This window comes from Hyperolius riggenbachi, chromosome 4 (genome assembly GCF_040937935.1).
Source record: "Hyperolius riggenbachi isolate aHypRig1 chromosome 4, aHypRig1.pri, whole genome shotgun sequence".
NCBI lineage: Eukaryota > Metazoa > Chordata > Amphibia > Anura > Hyperoliidae > Hyperolius > Hyperolius riggenbachi.
In genome coordinates, this window is record NC_090649.1 from 64,720,814 (window position 1) to 64,743,449 (window position 22,636).

At 41.8% G+C, this 22,636-nt stretch overlaps 1 protein-coding gene across 1 annotated transcript in view; it reads left to right on the forward strand.

Annotated features, from left to right (window-relative positions):
• LOC137570372 (cytochrome P450 2K4-like) overlaps window positions 1-20,563 on the forward strand; it is a 90,521-nt gene extending 69,958 nt beyond the window's left edge. The window contains exons 7-9 of the mRNA XM_068279035.1: window positions 2,090-2,274; window positions 7,783-7,924; window positions 20,185-20,563. Coding sequence (XP_068135136.1) covers window positions 2,090-2,274; window positions 7,783-7,924; window positions 20,185-20,363 — 506 coding nt within the window. The 3' untranslated portion in view covers window positions 20,364-20,563. The remainder of the gene's footprint in view (window positions 1-2,089; window positions 2,275-7,782; window positions 7,925-20,184) is intronic.
• Window positions 20,564-22,636: the final 2,073 nt, after the last annotated feature.

The window sequence follows — 22,636 nt, forward strand, 5'->3', positions numbered from 1 at the left end:
ACATTGCTGCATTACGATTATTTTATTGCAAAACATTGCAACGTTTTGATTATTTTATGGTGAAACGCAGCCCCATTACAATTATTTTATAGTGAAACGCTGTCCGATTACGATGTTTTGGCACCTATGGGGGGGGGGGGGCTATCCAAATCTTCGCAGGGGGGCCCAGTGATTTCTAGTTAGTTTAGTTATGAAGAAATAGGTACATTAATTTTTATGTATTTTAACCACTTCAGTACTACAGTTTTTTGTCCCTTAAAAAACAAAACAATTTTCACATTTCAGCGCTCCTCCCATTTATTCACTGATAACTTTGTTACTTATCACACTGAAATGATCTATATTTTTTTTATATATTTTTTTCTGTCACAAATTAGGCTTTCTTTTAATGCTACTTTTTGCTAAGAATTATTTTGTTTTATATGCATGTTAACCTCCCTGGCGGTAATCCCGAGCTGAGCTTGGGGTAGCAGCTGGAGGCTTAATGGAAGTGAATGGAGGCAGCCAGGAGCTTTTACATACCTACTGGGTGATCCAGACGTCAGTAGCCCTTCTATTTCCTGTCCTCGGAGGCTCTGAGTCACTCTGGTGAGATCATCGTCATTGATCTCACTAAAGTGTTACAGCGCCACCCGGTGGATGGAGGTCAAATTGCGGCGCTGGAGCCCAAGGAGGTGAGTGAGTGCAGGAGCTGCTGCTGGCTTCCTGGCGGTATGATTGTTTCCTGATTTTAGGGTCTAAAATGTTCAGAAAAGACCCTAAAATCTGGAAATAATCATCCTGCCAGGGAGGTTAAAGGGAATAATAAGAAAAAAAACATTATTTCACAGTGTTCAGCCATTGTAGTTTAAAAATAAAATATGCTTCAATGCATTAAACCCACAAATTTGATTTGCCCATTTGTCCCGGTTATTACAACGTTTAAATTGTGCCCCTAGTACAATGTATAATGATAATATTTTATCTGGAAATAAAGGTGTATTTTTCAATTTAGTGATTTTTTTTAATACTATATTCCTAATTACAAGACTTTATTTGCAAAATTAACAGTAATATACCCTTGTGCCACACACACATTAAAAAGTCCATAAGGTAACTATTTATGTTTTTGTTTTTTTAAATGATGATTTTTTTTTACAAGTGTTTTATTTTGGTAACTATGAGGTCGGGTGGAAGGGGTTAAAAAATAATACAATATATTTAATTTAATAGTGTATAATAGTGCATTTGGGTGTATTTATACTTTTTGGCCACAAGATGGCTCTACACTTAGTTCCCGATAAGATGGGAATGAGGGAATGTATCTGTTTACTTTCGTTTTTGTGAATAAAAGCCGATGTCTTGCTGACATCGGCTTTTATTCATCACAGGCACGGTCATCGGGGTTGGGAACAGCTGTTTGCCTACCCCAATCACAGAAGGAGGGGATTGCAGTGGCGAGGCAAAAGGAAACTGTGTGGGATTGTGAACAGTGGCGGTAAGTAAACCTTACGCATATCTACGCACCTGATCCGCAAGTGAAGTATACAGGGCCATAGATATGCAAGGTACAGAAGTGGTTACATTTTACATTTTTAATGATACTAGTCCATTCCTTATTTGTTGAGTTGAGAGCCCCATCCTAGCCTTCCCAGGTGTTTAAGGGCAGATTGTAGGCCCGATATGCGTTAGTTGATCCTGTGGTTTTATTGTCCTCTTTCATGTGGAGTCCTCATTCAATAAAAATACCAGCTTTTTTCACTTACCTTGTTCAGTTTTGCGGATCCTTCTTATTTGCTATAATGGATTGGTTTGGCTGACCGGATCCTGTACCGACTGGTAAGGGCCCAATGAGGGTTTCAGAGTGTTTATGAACTTTGTTTGCCTAGCCTTCCCAGGAGTAGGCCCTGAACAAACTAGGAGATTTTTTGCAGACTTCTAATTATGACACACCTCGCATTGGTAGTGGATACCACTGCTTTTCAGTGTTACCAGCTTATCTGGACTATAGAGATCTCATAGATGCAGTTTATATGTATATATGTATATCTCAAGTGATCAACTGATGTTCAGTCATGCAGGATATTAATTTACCCCTATTTCTAAACAGAGAAAGTACAAGATGAAATTGAGACAGTCATTGGAAGAGCTCAGCCTAGCCTGGAGCACAGGAAACAAATGCCGTACACTGACGCTGTCATCCATGAGATCATGAGGTTTGGAGACATTGCTCCTACAACTCTTCCGCATGCAACTTCTCAAGATGTCACCTTCAGGGGATATTTTATTCCAAAAGTGAGTGACCAATGCTAATGTATAGGAATACCAGCATTAACTTACCAACTTGAATTTCTTTGTTAAAATGTACACAAGGTGGTCCAGCCGGAGAGGGGGGCGGGAGGGAGGTTAGTGAAAATCTACAACCTGGCAGGAATAATAGCTCCCAAACTGGGTATAGATTTCAATCACCACCACCATAAACAAATAAAATGAGATGTAAATATCTTCTCTAAGTTCTCCTAAATACTGCTGTCTTTCCAAATTGCTATAAATTACCCGGGTCCCGACTCCCAACCTCATGCTAAAAATAAGAACAAAAACACTGCGGAATGAAACAGAGGGCGCGGATCGCGTCCTCTGAGGATAAAACTTGCAGCCAGCTATTAACTTTTTTTTTACTTCTTGCTTTTGAAGTCCTTTAGAGAGAGCCTGAGGTGGGCTCAAAAAAGGGGAAAAAAAGTAGGCTACCTGATCCGCAGTGCTGAGCAGATCAGGTAGCTGCAAAACCCGCCGCTCCCGTGGACCGCTATGGCCCACTTTCACTTTCGTGACCTCTGGGTCACGACGCTGCACTGAGAGACTGTTGTCTCTCATAGCGTGCAGGGAGGTGTGGCAGCAGCAGGAGGCGTGGCCAGGGAGAGAGAGCTGCCCAATGGCAGCTCAGGAAACTCTGTAGGAATGCCCCTAGTGGGCGTTTTGAACAGGGTATTCCCTGGGGGGGGGGGGGGGGGGGGCAAAGAGCGGCAGTTGGGGGACACAGAACCATGTCATTAGGCAGAGAACATGCCTCTGTGTCCCATCTGCCCCCCAAAGATCCACCTCGGGTTTTCTTTAATATAGAGTCCCCAAGATACAAACATCCCACCGCTTGGCCTAGTGCCAGACATCTCCTACCGCATGCAGGGCTGGATTTGTACTTTCCAGCGCCCTAGGCCTGCTGTCACCTACCGCCCCTCCCTCCCCCCCACCACCACCACCTCCAAAAAAGATCATGTCCCACACTCTGACTAGCGATCATTGGTTTGAATGGGCTCATTTCAGTTGTGCTGCTCTGCCTCCCATTCAGCCAAGAATCAGTGGCTGCTCTGTCTGCTCAATAAATCCTGTAATTTGCACTCCTGCCCAAATGTGCACAGTAGCTGATAGTGTTCTGGGAATGCATACTTGAGAAATGACGCTGATATATGTACTTGTCAAGAATGCATAACACTATACTGGCGTTGGTTGCTGTGCACATCTGGGCAGGAGCAGGAAATTACAGGGAGTGCAAGTCGCAAGTGGCCAGAGCATGCGCTGCTTCTTTATCCTCTGTGCGACTGGCTGCAGTCAGAGCCACAAACAGGTGACAGGGAGCGTGAGTGGCCAGAGCATGCGCTGCTTCTTTGTCCTCTGTGAGACTGGCTGCAGTCAGAGCCACAAACAGGTGGCAGGGCAGAGCAATGAAGAGAAGCCCATCCAAAATATAGAACAGGTAAGTAGCAAACATCCTGTCAATACTCACTTTGGTTGTAATTAACCACTTCACCACTGAGGGGTTTTACCCCCTGACCACCAGAGCAATTTTCACCTTTCAGCGCTCCTTCCATTCATTCGTCTATAACTTTATTATTACTTATCCCAATGAAATGAACTATATCTTGTTTTTTTTGCCACCAATTAGGCTTTCTTTAGGTGGGACATTATGCCAAGAATTATTTTATTCTAAATGTGTTTTAATGGGAAAATAGGAAAAAATGTGGGAAAAAATTATTATTTTTCAGTTTTCAGCCATTATAGTTTTTAAATAAAGCATGCTACTGTAATTAAAACCCATGAAATGTATTAACCCATTTGTCCCGGTTATAAAACCATTTAAATTATGTCCCTATCACAATGTTTGGCGACAATATTTTATTTGGAAATGAAGGTGCATTTTTTTCAGTTATGCATCCATCCCTAATTACAAGCCCGCAGTTTATAAAGTAACAGTGTTATACCCTCTTGACATAAATATTTAAAAAGTTCAGTCCCTAAGGTAACTATTTATGTTTTTTTTTTTTTTTTAATTACAAAAAAAAAAAAAAAAAAAAACATAAATAGTGGGAGGTAATGAGTTAATTTATTGTGTAAATGTAATGTTTGTATATGTAAAATGCTTTTAGGGTGTAGTTTACTATTTGGCCACAAGATGGCCACAGAGTGTTTGTTTACATGCGACCTGTAAGCGTCCGGAAGGACGCTTACAGGAAGCAGTAGGAGGCTGGGAGACTCACAATGATCTCGCTGTTTCTGAAAGAAGCAGCAGATCATTGCGGGGGCTAGATCAACGAACGGGAATGGATTTTCCCGTTCATTGATCTCCGGGCGAGTGGGCGGCGGCGTGCACGAGCGGCGGGTGCGCGCACACGAGCGACGGGAGCGCGGACAGCGGCGGTAGCGCGGAAGGTACGGATTTCTCCGTCCCTGGTTTTTTAGGAGGGAAAAAAGGGGCGGAGAAATTCGTACCGCTGGGGGTAAAGTGGTTAAAGCGGACCTGAACTCAAAACTACCTCTATCTCTCTCTCTCTCTCTCTCTGCTATAAAAGATACACAACAGCATAATAACCTTTAAAGAAAAACATTTCTTTGTTACAGCTGATACAAATCCTGCAATAAATTGGCAGTGTCTACTTCCTGCTTTCATGGAAGCAGACATAGTGTTAACATCCTGTGCTTTCAAATGAGCTTAGATGTTGTGGCAGTCAGGTGACACAGGGGAGAGATCAAATTACAACTTCAGATTAGACACAGATGAGGGGGAAGTAGACAGGCTCTCTAAAAACATACATGTTTTCCTTCTGTCCTGTGCAAGAGTACAGCTCCACTTTAAAGCATCTGAATGACATTTATTTATATTTGCTGAAAAATCTATGCATCTCTTTTGAATGCTGAAAGTACATATGGTGGTGTGCTCTACAGAGCCGGGACAAGGTCCTCCAGCACCCAAGGCTGAGACACCAAACTGCGCCCCCCATCCCTCCCACCCCAGCCGTCACACACTAATTGCTATTAGACTAAGAGGCGCCACATGGCCCACAACCTCCCCAACACCTTAATATCTAGTTATCTGGCTTGCAGTCACTGCCATGTATCCCCTTTTCTTATTTCTTTCTGCTTTAAACACAATTAGGAATGACAGCTGAATGAATTCTGCGCCCCCTCCTACACTGCGCCCTGAGGCTGGAGCCTCTCCAGCCTATGCCTCGGCCCGGCCCTGGTGCTCTAACATATTGACAGTATACAGGAACAAAGGCTGAAGACAATGGGCCTGATTCATAAAGTGGTACTAACTCTTAGCACAGGCGTTTTCGCGTGAATTTTTGCATTGCGCGTGGTTGCGACTTTTCGCGCGAAACGATAACGTTTTCGTGCGCAAATGCAAATTTTTGTTTGAAAACAATATAGAGTTTGCGTGAAAATTTGCGTTTGCGCGCGAAAACGGTATTGTTTCGCACGAAAATTTGCGATCGCACACAATGCGAAAATACGCGCAAAAACGCCCGTGCTAAGAGTTAGCACCGCTTTGTGAATCAGGCCCAATAAATGGTATCATCCTGATTCAAAACTCTCTGCCTTTGTTGATGGCTCAGATGGTACAATGCTTTCCTGCTACAGGAAAGTAGAAGGGTGTCAAACCATACACACTAGCATAGAGGTAGTAACAGCTCATGTGTCCTTTAAAGTGGCAATTTAGCAGTGAAAGGGAAGCAAACATCATTTTTATTCCTGCAGTTCTCATAGATGGTAGGAACGGAAGGACAGAAAATGAGTCAGGAAAGAGTTAACTGAGACCACTGCTGGCTAGGAAGAAAAAAAAACCTTAAGCCATAAATTTAGGTAGAGATTAGAAAGTGTAATTAACAGCTGCTGGGGTCAGTCTGACAGCTGTAAAGGAGAAAGTGAAGAAACTAGCAGAGCTCAGTGATGTTTGTGAATGCCTGCATTAAAACTCAGTAGAACTTAGTTCTATCTGCTTTGTAATGTAAATCCCTGGTATTTATCACATTGACCTGTATATCCATCATCTAGAGGAATGGATCATCAGGTGACAGCAGATTCTAAATGTCATAAAATACCAGGAATTATGAGAGAGAGAAGCAGGGATTGGGGAACTCTGGAATTCAGCTATTAGTGCAGAGCAGGGTGCTGGATGGCTGCGCTGCGGAACCAGAAGAGGTGATTTACTTTGACTTATGACCTCTTCTCTCTCCAAGTCCTGCCGCCCTTCTGATTTTATCACCCTAGGCCATGGCCTTTGTGGCCTTCCCAGAAATCCGGCCCTGACTGCATGTAGCATGATTATAAGTGACATTTGGAGAGTGAGGTGCCAGCACTAGAGAGAGAAGGAGACAGGAAGGATGGTTGCATGGGCACAGAGCTAATCTCTGGCGGGGAGGTGAGAGCACAGCTTCTGCTTTGCCATACTCTGTGTTTACACACTGGGCTGGAGGAGTGCAGGACGGGGACAGATAGTGGCACAAAGAGACTGAAGGATTTTCTCGCCCAACAGTATCTTGGGTGTTTAGAGAGTGGCAGGAAAAAAACCTTCTTATATATATTTTTTTATTTATATTATAACTGGAAAAGTTGGGTGTTGTCTTATATGCCCAGTCGTCTTATACACCGAAAAAAAAAATAGAAAAAAAATAAATAAAAATAAAATAAAATATATATATATATATATATATATATATATATATATATATATATATATATATATATATATATATATATATATATATATATATATATATATATATATACTGTATATACCTGTTGCATCCATCAATGTAGCCTGTAAAATGTTAAATGACCACACCCACAATGTAGCTACTCCCATTATAAAACTGCTGGCTCTGCTCCCACCAACCCCCACCCGACCACCATCCATACAAAATGTTGGGTGTCCAGATTTTTGGGGCCATGTAATGTAACCTCAAAAGACTAATTTACTGATAATGTCGGGAGCAGGGGCATAACAATAGACCCTGCAAGGGATGCAGCCGCAGGGTGGTCCAGAAGCCGCAGAGGGCCCCGTGGGTGGAGAAGTTTCTCTTTCCTGTCCTGAGTGACTGACAAATAAGAACACAGAGAGAAAAAAAACTTTCTGCTCTCTACACAATTGTTCTAATGGCTGCATCTGCTCAGCTATCCAAAGTTTTGCAGGGTGGGCCCAGTGATTTCTAGATACACCACTGGTCGGGAGTGGATCCATGCACCTTTCTGATAAGTGCGGACACCAGCACTGGCTGATGTCATCCCAGAAGTGAGTAGAAATGCCAGTTGGAGCACCTAGTTCCTCTAGTGATGCAGTTGAAAAGATAAGAGGGGGCAATGTCTTTCTGTCCTTCACTTGCTAGACACTTTCTAAAGTAAGGTAAGAGTTGCAACTAAGTTTTCACTCTAGAGGAGTAAAGGACAAGCAATCTCATAAATGTGATACCACTTATCCATTCAAACAATATATAAAGCAATGCAATGATTTATGTATCTGTTCTCCCGCAGGGCACCACGGTCCTAGGCAATCTCAGCTCTTCACTGAGAGATGAAGCCTATTGGCAGAAACCCTACGAGTTTTACCCTGAACACTTTCTGGATGCTAAAGGCAATTTCAAGAAGAATGAGGCCTTCCTCCCCTTTTCTATTGGTAATTCTTGACAGATTTTCTAACTATTTATTCCCCTTTGAAAGAAACTGGCAGGACTCCATGATCGGGATGAGCAGGCAAATGTTTCAAGTTGGAGCTCGCTGTGAATTGGGTCGCTTTCACTCACCAAAATGTTTTTGCTGACTTGCCACACATTTGACTTTAAAATTTGCCTTTTACATTTTCACTAATATGCAGAACGATTTCAAGGCAATTTACATTAAAGTAAATGCTCCCACTTTAGTGGTTAAAAAATACATGCTTGCGCGGGTCCAATTTTTCATACCTGCACCCGACTTGCACCCGCAGACCCGCTACCCGAACCCAACCCGCAACCTGCTTTCGGTTGAATTTGATACCTGCACCCGCAGCCCTGCTACCGGACCTGCGACCCGCAATCCGCTTTTTCCATTTTCTTATAAAGTACACATTTAAAGCAACATTGGGGAGCTGTAAATAAAACATTTTTTTATACACAAACCAAAGAAGTGTTTTAAAGATTTTTTTTTTTTTACTCTTATTCAAATCAATAAAAACTGAGGAGTAACAGTACTGCTCAAACAACAAATAGCAGAGCAGAGCACCCACATCCCTGTCCCGGTATGCTGTAGGCTGCTCCCCATCTACATTACCTCTATTGGGAGTGTCAAACCCCCCCCCCCCCCCCCGGCCACTGCAATGCACACTGGGAGACATAGTAAATTAATCACAGGGGATGTAGGCACATTAATGTACTACACCTCCCAGCATGTATTGCGGTGGCCAGGGTGACACTTCCACTGCTGCAGCTATGAGTTGCAAGGTATAGACACTGCGTCCAGGCTTATATAGATCATTTTCAGATTTAAGGGTGCATATACAGGGAATGCAGAATTATTAGGCAAGTGGTATTTTTGAGGAACAATTTTATTATTGAACAACAACCATGTTCTCAATGAACCCAAAAAACTCATTAATATCAAAGCTGAATATTTTTGAAAGTAGTTTTTAGTTTGTTTTTAGTTTTAGCTATTTTAGGGGGATATCTGTGTGTGCAGGTGACTATTACTGTGCATAAAAAAGTGGGATCAGCGCATCACCAGGCCGCCTCTGAATGGCCTCTGCTCAGAGATGCGCTGAGCCCCCCCCCCAGAAACTACAAACGCACCTTGAACCCAAACAGAGGCTCTGCATATACACCAAAGGTAAAACTGTTAAGTGGGAGCAGCTGACCAGAAATAAATTAAAACATAGCAAAGAAATGAACAGCGCTACTTAAAAACAGATGAGTGCTTACCTGCAAAAGAGTGCAAGCCCCACTTATGGGATAAAATACACACTGAGCATACACATGACCTGTCTACCACTTGGGGGATGTTAGTTTCCTATAACAGCTTGCATGCAACTTGTTAAGTACTTGTCCCTCCCACTGTCGAAGAAGTCTTTCCTCCATGGGAGGGGACCTAACACTAACTAAATCCTACCTATGCATATGCATAGCCTGGGCGCGCTACCAAGTAAAATTGAAAATTGCGCAAAAAAAGTGGGATCAGCGCATCACCAGGCCGCCTCTGAATGGCCTCTGCTCAGAGATGCGCTGAGCCCCCCCAGAAACTACAGACGCACCTTGAACCTTGGTGTATATGCAGAGCCTCTGTTTGGGTTCAAGGTGCATTTGTAGTTTCTGGGGGGGCTCAGCGCATCTCTGAGCAGAGGCCATTCAGAGGCGGCCTGGTGATGCGCTGATCCTACTTTTTTGCGCAATTTTCAATTTTACTTGGTAGCGCGCCCAGGCTATGCATATGCATAGGTAGGATTTAGTTAGTGTTAGGTCCCCTCCCATGGAGGAAAGACTTCTTCGACAGTGGGAGGGACAAGTACTTAACAAGTTGCATGCAAGCTGTTACAGGAAACTAACATCCTCCAAGTGGTAGACAGGTCATGTGTATGCTCAGTGTGTATTTTATCCCATAAGTGGGGCTTGCACTCTTTTGCAGGTAAGCACTCATCTGTTTTTAAGTAGCGCTGTTCATTTCTTTGCTATATTACTGTGCATAATTATTAGGCAACTTAACAAAAAACAAATATATACCCATTTCAATTATTTATTTTTACCAGTGAAACCAATATAACATCTCAACATTCACAAATATACATTTCTGACATTCAAAAATAAAACAAAAACAAACCAGTGACCAATATAGCCACCTTTCTTTGCAAGGACACTCAAAAGCCTGCCATCCATGGATTCTGTCAGTGTTTTGATCTGTTCACCATCAACATTCCGTGCAGCAGCAACCACAGCCTCCCAGGCACTGTTCGGAGAGGTGTACTGTTTTCCCTCCTTGTAAATCTCACATTTTATGATGGACCACAGGTTCCCAATGGGGTTCAGATCAGGTGAACAAGGAGGCCACATCATTAGTTTTTCTTCTTTTATACCCTTTCTTGCCAGCCACGCTGTGGAGTACTTGGACGTGTGTGATGGAGCATTGTCCTGCATGGAAATCATGTTTTTCTTGAAGGATGCAGATTTTTTCCTGTTCCACTGCTTGAAGAAGGTGTCTTCCAGAAACTGGCAGTAGGACTGGGAGTTGAGCTTGACTCCATCCTCAACCCGAAAAGGCCCCACAAGCTCATCTTTGATGATACCAGCCCAAACCAGTACTCCACCTCCACCTTGCTGGTGTCTGAGTCAGACTGGAGCTTTCTGCCCTTTACCAATCCAGCCACGGGCCCATCCATCTGGCCCATCAAGACTGACTCTCATTTCATCAATACATAAAACCTTAGAAAAATCAGTCTTGAGATATTTCTTGGCCCAGTCTTGACGTTTCAGCTTGTGTGTCTTGTTCAATGGTGGTCGTCTTTCAGCCTTTCTTACCTTGGCCATGTCTTTGAGTATTGAAAACCTTGTGCTTTTGGGCACTCCAGTGATGTTGCAGCTCTAAAATATGGCCAAACTGGTGGCAAGTGGCATCTTGGCACCTGCACGCTTGACTTTTCTCAGTTCATGGGCAGTTATTTTGCGCCCTGGTTTTTCCACACGCTTCTTGCGACCCTGTTGACTATTTTGAATGAAACACTTGATTGTTCGATGATCACGCTTCAGAAGCTTTGCAATTTTAAGAGTGCTGCATCCCTCTGCAAGATATCTCACTATTTTTGACTTTTCTGATCCTGTCAAGTCCTTCTTTTGACCCATTTTGCCAAAGGAAAGGAAGTTGCCTAATAATTATGCACACCTGATATAGGGTGTTGATGTCATTAGACCACACCCCTTCTTATTACAGAGATGCACATCACCTAATATGCTTAATTGGTAGTCGGCCTTCGAGCCTATACAGCTTGGAGTAAGACAACACGCATAAAGAGGATGATGTGGTCAAAATACTCATTTGCCTAATAATTCTGCACTCCCTGTACAAGACAATCTTGATCTTCCATGTGGAATGAGGGCCAATCAAAATGGCCAATCAAAATTGTGTGTGTGTATATGCACCCAAAGTGCAATTACTTCTGTTAGAACCTTTATTTGTTAACCTCCCTGGCGCGATCCTGTGAGAGGTGCAGCTTCACCATTTAGCTTCAGTCATCGCTATGGCGTTGATCGGACATGACGTCTGACATCGTCGACGTCATGACATCATGTGCAGTCCCGATCCTCCCCATAGCTAAGCCTGGAGCTGATTGGGAGGCTGCGCCATTGCGGGATCCCTGGGGGGGTACGTATACCAGTGGCAATCGGGGGTGATCGGGGAGAGCGGAGGAACTTGGGGGGCATGGTTAGCTAGCAAAGTGCTAGCTTAAGCATAGAAATCAAATTTTATTAAAAAAATCCTCCGGGGGCCATGTGATCCTCTCCGGCGGCTAGCCCGAACGTAGATCGAGCTTACCGCCAGGTAGGTTAATGATGAGCTACTGTTCAATGAAGGTGCTTGGCTGTGCAAAAACGTGTAGGCTTGAGAAGAAATATTATTATGTGCCAAAATTAACTTGTCTTGTAACGACGTGGATACAAGTATGTGCGATTAGGTGGACGAGGCTTTGCGTCGTGCGGCTGTAACGACTAAGAGCAAATTGTGTAGGTAATCTCTCATACCACATGGGAGATGTAAAATTGGGAGATAATTGGCCAATCCAAATTGGATGTGTATATACACCTTAAATTATCTTTTCTTCATTACAGTAACTCAACAGCAAAATAAACGGTAATTAACTACTTTGGCCTCCTGGACGTACTAGCTATGCCCAGGAGGCCATGTGCGTGTCCGCGCACTCACGCGGCCAATCCCGCACGTGCACATGTGCTCCCAGCCGCGGATCGTTAGCCCACGAATCAGTGAATCGGGCTATGGTGCCCGATCACTGATTCCTCTCCCCCGCAGAAAAAGCGACAGCTTCTCTCAGAAGCTCCGCTTTTTCTGGCTATTGCGTCCCCCATGCGTCCCTCTAAGCGTATGTTACGCTTAGAGTGACGTCATGTAAACAAACTCATGGCCGCATCTTGTGGCCAAAAAGTAAAACTACAACTAAAGGTAAAAAAAATAAAACTCAACACACATTTACATTATAAAAGTACAGTTTACATCCCACCCTCCCAAAAAATACCCAAATAGAATGTTTAATATAAAAAAAAAAACATTACAATAATAAAAAAAATGTAAATATTTACCTAAGGGTCTAAACTTTTTAAATATCAATGTAAAGATGAAATATTTCTATTTTTTTTTTTTATTTTAAACTTGTAAATAGTGATAGATGCAAAACGGAAAAAAATGCACCTTTATTTCCAAATAAAATATTGTCGCCATACATTGTGATAGGGACATAATGTTAACGGTGTAATAACCGGGACATATTGGCAAATACAATACGTGAGTTTTAATTATGGAGGCATGTATTATTTTAAAACTATAATGGCTGAAAACTGAGAAATAATGAATTTTTTCCGTTTTTTTCTTATTCTTCCTGTTAAAATGCATTTACAGTAAAGTGGCTCTTAGCAAAATGTACCACCTCAAGAAAGCCTAATTGGTGGTGGAAAAAACAAGATATAGATCAGTTCATTGTGATAAGTAGTGATAAAGTTATAGGCTAATGAATGGGAGGTGAACATTGCTCGGATGCATAAAGTGAAAATGACTGAAGGCTGAAGTGGTTAATTATGAAAATCAGGATTACATGTACAACAAGGCTTTTAAGCAGGGAGAACAAATACAGTATACAGTATATGCACACCTACTCAGGACTTACCAATCAGAATCAAAGTTAATTGGAGCAGCTTTATCACAACCAAAAGGAAATAAAAAGCAGCACACACATCAATTGTTTCACTTTTAGATTTCCCTCCATTTTGCATGCACTTGTGCTGATAAACCTGCCTAATTGTCTTGTACCTGTCTGATAATAAAATTCTGTATTTAATTATTCTTGTCATATGCAGCAAACACATACCTGTGTGTGCTAGATGGCTGTGGATGCAGCTACACTGTCAGCAGATCTTGTCCCATGTGGCATGTGCTTCTCTGCCTGCAATGTGCTGCTCTGCCTCCTCCCTCCAGCTTTATAGAACATGCCAGACGATTCTCTAGCTCTTGTCCTATTAAATATCCCCAGTCACTAACAGACAGAGCTTTCCTATCACACCTTTTCCTCTAACAGAGCATGCCCCAGTGATTTCTGGCCATCTATGAAAAACACATCTTCAATCTCACACTGGCATGTTCCCAGTTATATGGACTAGTATTATTTATTTTTACATAAATGTCCTTATTTTTTTATTTTTTTTTACAAAACCCTCCATCCCTCCCCCCACCACTAAACACTTTGATCGGCTGTCATAGGCTTCAGCCTATGACAGCCGATCACCGCAGAAACTCTGTAGATTGCAGCGCTGTACATGGTATTGGTAATTAGACGGTGGTTTCACTGTCTAAGAGTCTCCCAGCGGCGATCGCCGCTGGGAGACTGAAGGCGGAGAGTGATCTCCTGCAAAATGAAGCCCTTAGGACTTTACGCCGATCGGCGTTAGGTGGTCCTGGGGCTGCCGCCACAGCCACGCCAATCGGCATCACGTGATCGGCAAGCAGTTAAAGATGAGAAGCAGCAAACAAGTCAGCAAGAAAGTATTCTGGTGCCAGCATTCCTCACAGATTTTGGGAAGGCAAAATATACAGAATTATCTTATGCTTGTTTTGACTACCTGCCACCCGACCCGTACCTTGCTACCCAAGACCCGACCCGCACCCGCAACTGGCTACACGCGTCTCAACACGCACCCGCAGCTCCAAACCAATTCCGGTACCTGCACCTGACCCGCATTGTGGGTAACCCGCGGGTACCTGATCCACTGCAGGCCTCTAATACATGTAATCATTACTATCATTATTATTATTATTATTATCACCTTACCACCACCATCACCACATTATTATCATCACCAAATGTTCTAGGTATGTTGAGGAGAGTTTTGGGAAAACCATGCATTTCTTTTTCAAAAAGACCTTGGCCCATATATGCAGTTAGCTTTTTCTCCTGAGTTTTCTCCTAGGTGACATTTTCGACGATCGGCGAGTGGTTCAGAGAGATAAACTATATATCTTATATGGAACAGTTAATACGTGAAACTAGAAGAGAACAACAACAGTTAGATATTACCTGGGAAGGGTGGAAGCAATTTATTATAACCGAGGAGTATAGAGATACCTTGGGTAAGGGTTAGAATAGATCACAGACTGGGTATTATAAGCGGACGAAAATTTACTTTCACTTCCTTCAGAAGAGCCATGAGTCGGAGAGTGTTCCCCTGTATTTCACCACATACGAGATCTTTCTCTTTCTTCTTTCTTTTTTCTCTTCTTTTTTTTCTCTCTCTCTCTTTCTATTACTCTTGATACAATAATAATAATAGGATTATAAGATGTATATATTATTGGAAGTTGAGGTATTTAGGATTGGAGTCATAAGACAATGCTGCTCCTCCTCTTCCCTCTGAATAGAAATTGCGGGCTCACGACATGTATGTATGCCATATGTAAATTATATCGATGTGGACAAACGTGTCTGTGTCCATTAAACTACATGTATCGCTCATTCTTTTATATTTTACTAGCTGATTGCACGGCGTTGCCCGGGAATATATTTGGCTGGTGTCGGCTCCACTCACTTTTTCTAACCCTAACAATTAATCAATGACCAAGTTTGTGAGCTTTGTGGTCTTTGGCATCAAAAATTTGTATTGAAATGAAAAAATCTGATGGGTTGTTTGTAGCTCCACCCCCTTTTCTGAATTTGAACCCCAGTCACCCAATGACCAACTGTACCAGGTTTGAGGCCTGTGCCATTAACAGTGCAAGAATGGTAGCAATTAAATATTCCACTTGAAAAGCAATAGGTGAAGCTTTATACACTATTGTAGGCTCCACCCACTTTTCTGAATATTAATCCCATTCACTGAGTGAGCAACAGTGCAAAGTTTAAGAACCCTCCAATTAACAGTGTAAGAATGGCTGCAGTTTACATTTTCCCAGTGAAATTTGTATTTGTCTCCACCCACTGATGACCCGGCATTGCCCGGGTATGTATTTGACAGGTATTGGTTCCGCCCACTTCTTCTAACCCTAACGCACAAACACTCAATGACCAAGTTTGTGAGCTTTGGGGACTTTAGCATCAATAATTTGTATATTCCCATAGAAATTAAAAAAATCAGATTGGCTGCTTGTGGCTCTGCTCCTCTCCAGCATTTGAACCCCAGTCACCCAATGACCAACTGTAGCAGGTTTAAGGCATCTGCTATTACCAGTGTAAAAATGGCAGCAATTTAAATATTCCCCTTGAAAATCAACAGGTGAATTTTGATTGGCTATTATATGCTCCACCCACTTCCCTGAATATTAATCTCAGTCACCCAGTGACCATCTGGGCAAAGCTTGGAACCCTGCCATTAACAGTGTAAGAAGGCCTGCAGTCTACATTTTCCCAGTGAAATTTGGTTTTGGCTCTGCCTTCTTTTTGTCACCTGGACATACAGTCACTCAATGACCAAATTTATGAGCTTTGGGGTCCTTGGCATCAATAATTTGTATTTTCCAAGAAATGAAACTGTTTGTGGCTCTGTCCCCTTTTCTGAATTTGAACCCCAATGACTAACTGTACCAGGTTTGAGGCTTGTGCCATTAACAGTGCAAGAATGGCAGAAATTTTAATATTCCCCTTGAAAATCAACAGGTGATTTTGATTGGCTTTTTTAGGCTCCAACCACTTTTATGAATCTTAATCCCAGTCACCCAGTAACCAATTGTGCAAAGTTTGAGAACCCTGCCATTAACAGTGAAGAAGGGCTGCAGTTTACAATTTCCCAGAAAATCTGTTTTTGACTCCACCTACTTTTTGTAACCTTGACACACAGTTGACCAAGTTTGTGAGCTTTTGGGTTCCAGGCATCAAAATTGTGTGAATGGAAGCAGTTTATACAAAAAAAGCAAATCTGATTGGATTTTTGTGGCTCCACCCCTTTAGTGAATTTGAACCACAGTCACTTGATGATCGACTGTAGCAGGTTTGAGGCCTCTGCCATTAACAGTGTAAGGATGACAGCAGTTTCAATATTCCCCTTGAAAATCAATAGGTGAATTTTGATTGGCTCTTGTAGGCTCCACCTACTTTTCCATATATTAATCCTAGTCCCCCAGTGACCAACTGTGTCAAGTTTGAGATCCCTGCCATTAACAGTGTAAGAATAGCTGCAATTTATATTTCCCCATGTAAAAAGTTGTTTTTGGCTCTGCCCACTAACCTTGACATACAGTCACTCACTGATCAAGTTTATGAGCTTTGTGGTCTTTGGCATCAATAAGTTGCATGTTACCATTGAAATTAAACAAATCTGATTGGCTGTTTTTGGCCCACTCCCTTTACAGAATTTAAACCCCAGTCTCCCAGTGACTGACTGTACCAGATTTGAGGCCTCTGCCACTAAAAGTGTATGAATAGCAGCAATGTAATTATTCCCCTTGAAAATCAAAAGGTGAATTTTGATTGGCTGTTGTAGGCTACACCCACTTTCCTGAATATTAGTTCCAGTCACCCAGTGGCAAACTGTGTCAAGTTTGAGAACCCTGCCAATAACAGAATGGCTGAAATCAATTTAAAAAATCTGATTGGCTGTTTGTGGCTCCACCCACTTTAGTGAATTTGGACCCCAGTCACCCAAAACTGACTATTCAGCTGTGGTATTCTTTAATGGCAGAGGTCTCAAACCTGATACAAACAGATAACTCCAGTGTGTGAGGGGTCAAAAGTACATACTGTGACCTCCTCCTGCCCCCTCCGTCTGCCGCTGTTGGTGCACTATTCATGCCGGTGTCCCGGCGACTTGCTTGACCCTTGACCTGAACATATTTCTTCCCTCTTCACTTCTGGCCAGCGCATAGCTTTCGGCTCAGAAGCACGCTGTCCTCTCCGTCTAATCTGGGCTGCATGTACACTCCATTAAACCAAGCGTCACATGATTAGCATGTGACGCTTGGTGTATTGGATCACACACGCAGCCCAGATTAGACGGAGTAAAATGTAATGTAAATGTTCCCCCTTGAAAATCAATAGGTACATTTTGATTGGCTGTTTTTAGGCTCCACCCACATTTCTGAATATTAATCCCAGTCACCCAGTGGCCAATTGTGTCAAGTTTGGGAACCCTGCCATGTAAAAAATTAAGTTGTTGGCGCCGCACAATTTTTCTAACCTTGACATACAGTCACTCTATCAAGTTTATCAGCTTTGGGGTCCTTGGTATCAATACTTTGTATATTCCCATTGAAAAATAAACCAATCTGATTGGCTGTTTGTGGCTCCGCCCCCTTTCTGAATTTGAACCCTAATCACCCAGTGACCGACTGTACCAGGTTTGAGGCATCTGCTATTAACAGTATAAGAATGGTAGCAGCTTAAATATTCCCTTTGAAAATCGAAAGGTGAATTTCTATTGGCTGTTGTAGGCTCCACCTACCTTCCAAATTCTTAATCTCATTCACCCAGAGACCAACTGTGCAAAGTTTGAGAACCCTGCCATTAACGGTGTAAGAATGCCTACAGTTTATATTTTCCTAGTCAAATTTGTTTTTGGCTCCACCCACTTTTTGTAACCTGGACACACAGTCACTCAATGACCAAGTTTGTGAGCTTTCGGGTTCCTGGCATCACAAATGTGTGAATGGAAGCAGTTTATCCACCAAGGAAATCTGATTGGCTTTTTGTGGCCCCGCCCCTTTAGTGAATTTGGACCCCAGTTACCCAAAGACACACTGTAGGAAGTGTGAAGCCTCTGCCATTAACAGTGTAAGAATGACAGCAGTTTAAATATTCCCCTTGAAAATCAATAGGTGAATTTTGATTGGCTTTTTTAGGCTCCACCCACTTTCTTGAATCTTAATCGCATTCACCCAGTGACCAACTGTGGCAAGTTTGAGAACCCTGCGATTAACAGTGTAAGAATGGTTGCAGTTTACATTTTCCCATTGAAAATGAACGGCTGAAATTTGATTGGCTGTTTTATGCTCCGCTCACTTTTCCTAGATTTGTAACCTCGGTCACCAAGTGACCAACTGTGCCAAGTGTGGGGACTCTGGCTTGATTACTGGCAGAATGGCAGCCTTTTACATTTTTTCCATTGACTTGAATGGGGGAAATCTGATTCGCTGTTTGTAGCTCCGCCCATGTGTGCAGGGGGGCCGCAAGACCCCCAGAACATATCATCCCAGGTAGTAAGGGATCTGTGTACCAAGTTTCGTTCAAATCGCTCAAGCCGTTTTCACGTGATCGCGGCACATACACACACATACATACATACATACATACATACATACATACATACATACGATTTTATATATATAGATTTATTGTATTTGTATGGAAAAAAACTTTTTTTGATAAATAAAGAATTTATAAAAAAAAAAAATGTATATATATCATCAGAAACAGTTGAGAATCAGTGTTGTTTGCAAATTTTTACCAAAGTCATTTTCAACATTGAAAATACCATTTTCGATTTTGTGAACATTTTAGCCAAAATAGCTTGTATTTTCACATTTTCGTGAAAAATCTTTAATTTACCAGCAAAAGCATGTAAACAAGAAAAAACAATATTTCTACTACACTTTTGTTTTTAACTGCAAAAATGCAATATTTTTATCGCAAACATTTGTGAAAATGCAAAAAATGCAAAAAATAAACATATTTTTCTATGGCATTTTCGCTCAAAATTAAAATTTTACATTATTTTCTCGAAAAATTAATGCGAAAAGAATATTAGCACTTCCGCTCATTGTTGCCCTGAAATTCCTACTGGGGTTTTTGAGACAACTTGCAACACTTTTTACAGGGATTGCAGTAAAAAAATCAAAACAAAACAAAACAACAAAAAATGTGGGGGCAGCAAAGCCCACTACACCATGGACAAAGATCCTATCCCCACCTTTGTACCTAGAGGAAGGTGGATTTAGGCCCTGGTAGGCATGTGGAGGGTGCCCCCATGAACCTCACTAGAGGCCGCTCCACACCAAGTGAAATGGGTATAGGGTTCTCCTTATCCATTTCCACAAAGGGTTAAAAAAGAAATAAACCTTTAATGTGTCTAATTAACTAAAAATACTTACCTTAAATTATTCTACACAAACATCCTCAGAAATGTCCCACACTACTATCGTCTGGACGCCACACACATCCACACTCACTACAGCAATGTATAGCAAACCCGGAAAAGCATCTTTAAATAGGCTGCTGGGGCTAATCACTGGTTCTTTAACACACCAATGACAATCCTTCCCAAGGAGAGTGACCAATGGGAATGCTTGCTGATGAGGATTCCCACTGGTCTGTTAAGGAACCAATGGGAAGCCCCAGTGACAGATTTAAAGAGGCTTTGCCGGGATTGCTATACTTTAGTATAGCAAGTGCCGGCAATGTAAAAGGGAACCCCAGATGCCACCATGACACCACTAAAACTTTGCACATGCATGTAAAGGATCATGCTCATGTATACCTGTGCTGTGCTATGCTGAACATATAAAAAGGCCACAACCCTGCTTGTGGTTGCCAATAACAGCTTACTATATGCCTCCTGAGAGATAAGCTCGCAGGGCCAGACAACAATACAGTGGTACCCAAAAAATGTCATTAATCACCCACCCTAAAACCAGGTCTAAGAGAGTCACTGAAGGATAAAGCTCTCAACATGTATTGTAACTACTACAAAACATCTTTCTTCTGTTTTTTTTTAGGCAAAAGAAGTTGTGCAGGAGAAACACTGGCTAAAATGGAGCTGTTCCTCTTCTTTACCGTACTGCTGCAGAACCTCACCTTCAAGGCTCCTCCCGGTGCTGTGCTGGACCTCACCCCTGATCTGGGTGCTACCAATGCCCCCCTCCCCCATGAAATGTGTGCAATATCACGAGACTAGATTGCAGCTATCTTGATATATTCAATGATAAATGAATATATGCTGCTAAACTACCATAGTTGACAATCTACAATATCAGCTGCTTATCTTGGAGTTAAAGAGATGTGTGAGACCGCATACAAGCGATGTCGGGGATAAGCGTGCAGCGGATCCACCCCCTGTACCCACAGGGTATAGCGTATAGTCTCTCCAAGGTGATCCAGCACAGCTCTTTTATCAGAAAATTACTTTATTGGATCATAACAAGTACATACATATAGCTGCATAGAGGCTACGGTCCACCGTTTCGGAACGGTGGACCGTAGCCACTATGCAGCTATATGTATGTACTTTTTATGATCCAATAAAGTTATTTTCTGATAAAAGAGCTGTGCTGGATCACCTTGGAGAGACTATCTTGGAGTTATGCTTTTTTTTTGTGTTGCTCATATCTGAGTTTTAAACTGAATACGCCCCTTTCATAAGTAATTATTATAACTGCAGTTAAGGGGGGGGGGGGGGGGGCAAAAAAATCTGGAAATGGATCTCAGGATCAAAACAACAATATTATAAAATATTAAAAACTGTATAAAAACTGATAAGAAACATAAAAAAGATGTTAAAGAGTGTTGCAAATGTATTGTTTGTAAGCAGTGAGTACACAATTAGTAAATATACATTAGGAAGTAAGACCTGATTATATATCATGCTGGCCATACACTTGTACTGTAGATACTTTCAAAATATTAGATGTTAGATTTGATACAATGGACCATATGCAATTCAATTTTTTTTCCAAGTTTTCTCGAAGGTGATATTTTCACATTATAAAAAAAATGCCTTTTAAGGCTTCTCGCACAGTGCAAGCGATTCCGATTCAGATTCCGCTTTTTAATCAGTTTTTACATCAGATTCAGATTCTGATTTGCAGTGTGCAGGGAGCAAACTGCAAATCTGAATCTGAATTGGAAGTAAAAACAGATTAAAAAGCGGAATCTGAAACTGAATCGCTTGCACTGTGCAAGAGGCCTAAGCCACCAGAAAGCAAGAAAATACTCAAAATAATTGTGATAGTACTTTTTGACTTCCTTCTCAGGACTTTTTCAGTTGAAAAGTGCTGGAAAATTATTTTAAATAGAAGATGAAAATTAATCTGCTAGGAGAAAATGTAGGAGAAAAGTGGAATTGCATGTGGGCAATGAGTCCCTTAACCACAAGGGGGCCTCTGTTCCCTGGCAGGGATCAGCCTCCAGGCTACCAAACGCATCTGTTGCTATGGAGGACAGCAGAGGGAGAACAATGTGATCGGGTGGTGATCAGGTGTCGGGGTTCGCTAAAGATCCTACATGCTAGATCAATAGCAGACACCACGTGGCTGCTGTACACACGCTGGTCATGATTCTCATCCAAAGCAGTCTTTATTGTCCACCACGGCCGAGTTCAAACCAGTATGTCTATGTAGCTTAAAGAGACACTGAAGCGAAAAAAAATATGATATAATGATTTGTATGTGTAGTACAGCTAAGAATTAAAACATTAAGAGCAGAGACATAAGTCTAATATTGTTTCCAGTACAGGAAGAGTTAAGAAACTCCAGTTGTTTTATCTATGCAAAAAGTCATTGAGCTCCACGACTTTCAAAGTCGCAGAGAGCTCTGTCTTCTGAAGATTGTTATCTCGAATGTCAGTCACTGTATTTTCTTTTTCTCTCCAGAGGACAGGTCAATAGTTCACAAGACTGCTCTGTAAAATCCTTTAGAATGCTGAGTAGTGTGTAAACTGCAAGTATTAGAGAATGATGCAATGTTATAAAAAAAACACTATATAACTAAAAAATTAAAATATGAGAATATTTTCTTTGCTAATAATCTTCTAGTAATTATCCATACTACACAACCAATTCATTATATCACCATTATATTTTTTTCCGCTTCAGTGTCTCTTTAAGATCAGGACCAGCTTTCCAATGTCCAGAGGAAGGGAAGGTCTTTAGACATGAGGCCGTATGCAATTCACTTTTTCACCTGAATTTTCTCCCAGGTGATATTTTCACAACTTGTAAATAAAAAGCCTTTTAAACCACCAGCAAGTAAACAAATACTCAAAATACTGTAATTTTGACAGTCCATCTTCACCTACTTTTTGGTACTTTTTCAATTGTAAAGTGCTAAAAAGCTATTTTAAATCGAAGTTGAAAAATTATCTCCTAGGAGAAAATTCAGGTAAAAAAGTGAATTGCATGTGGGCCATAAGCCCATACGCAATTCCCTTTTTCAGCTGAGTTTTCTCCTAGG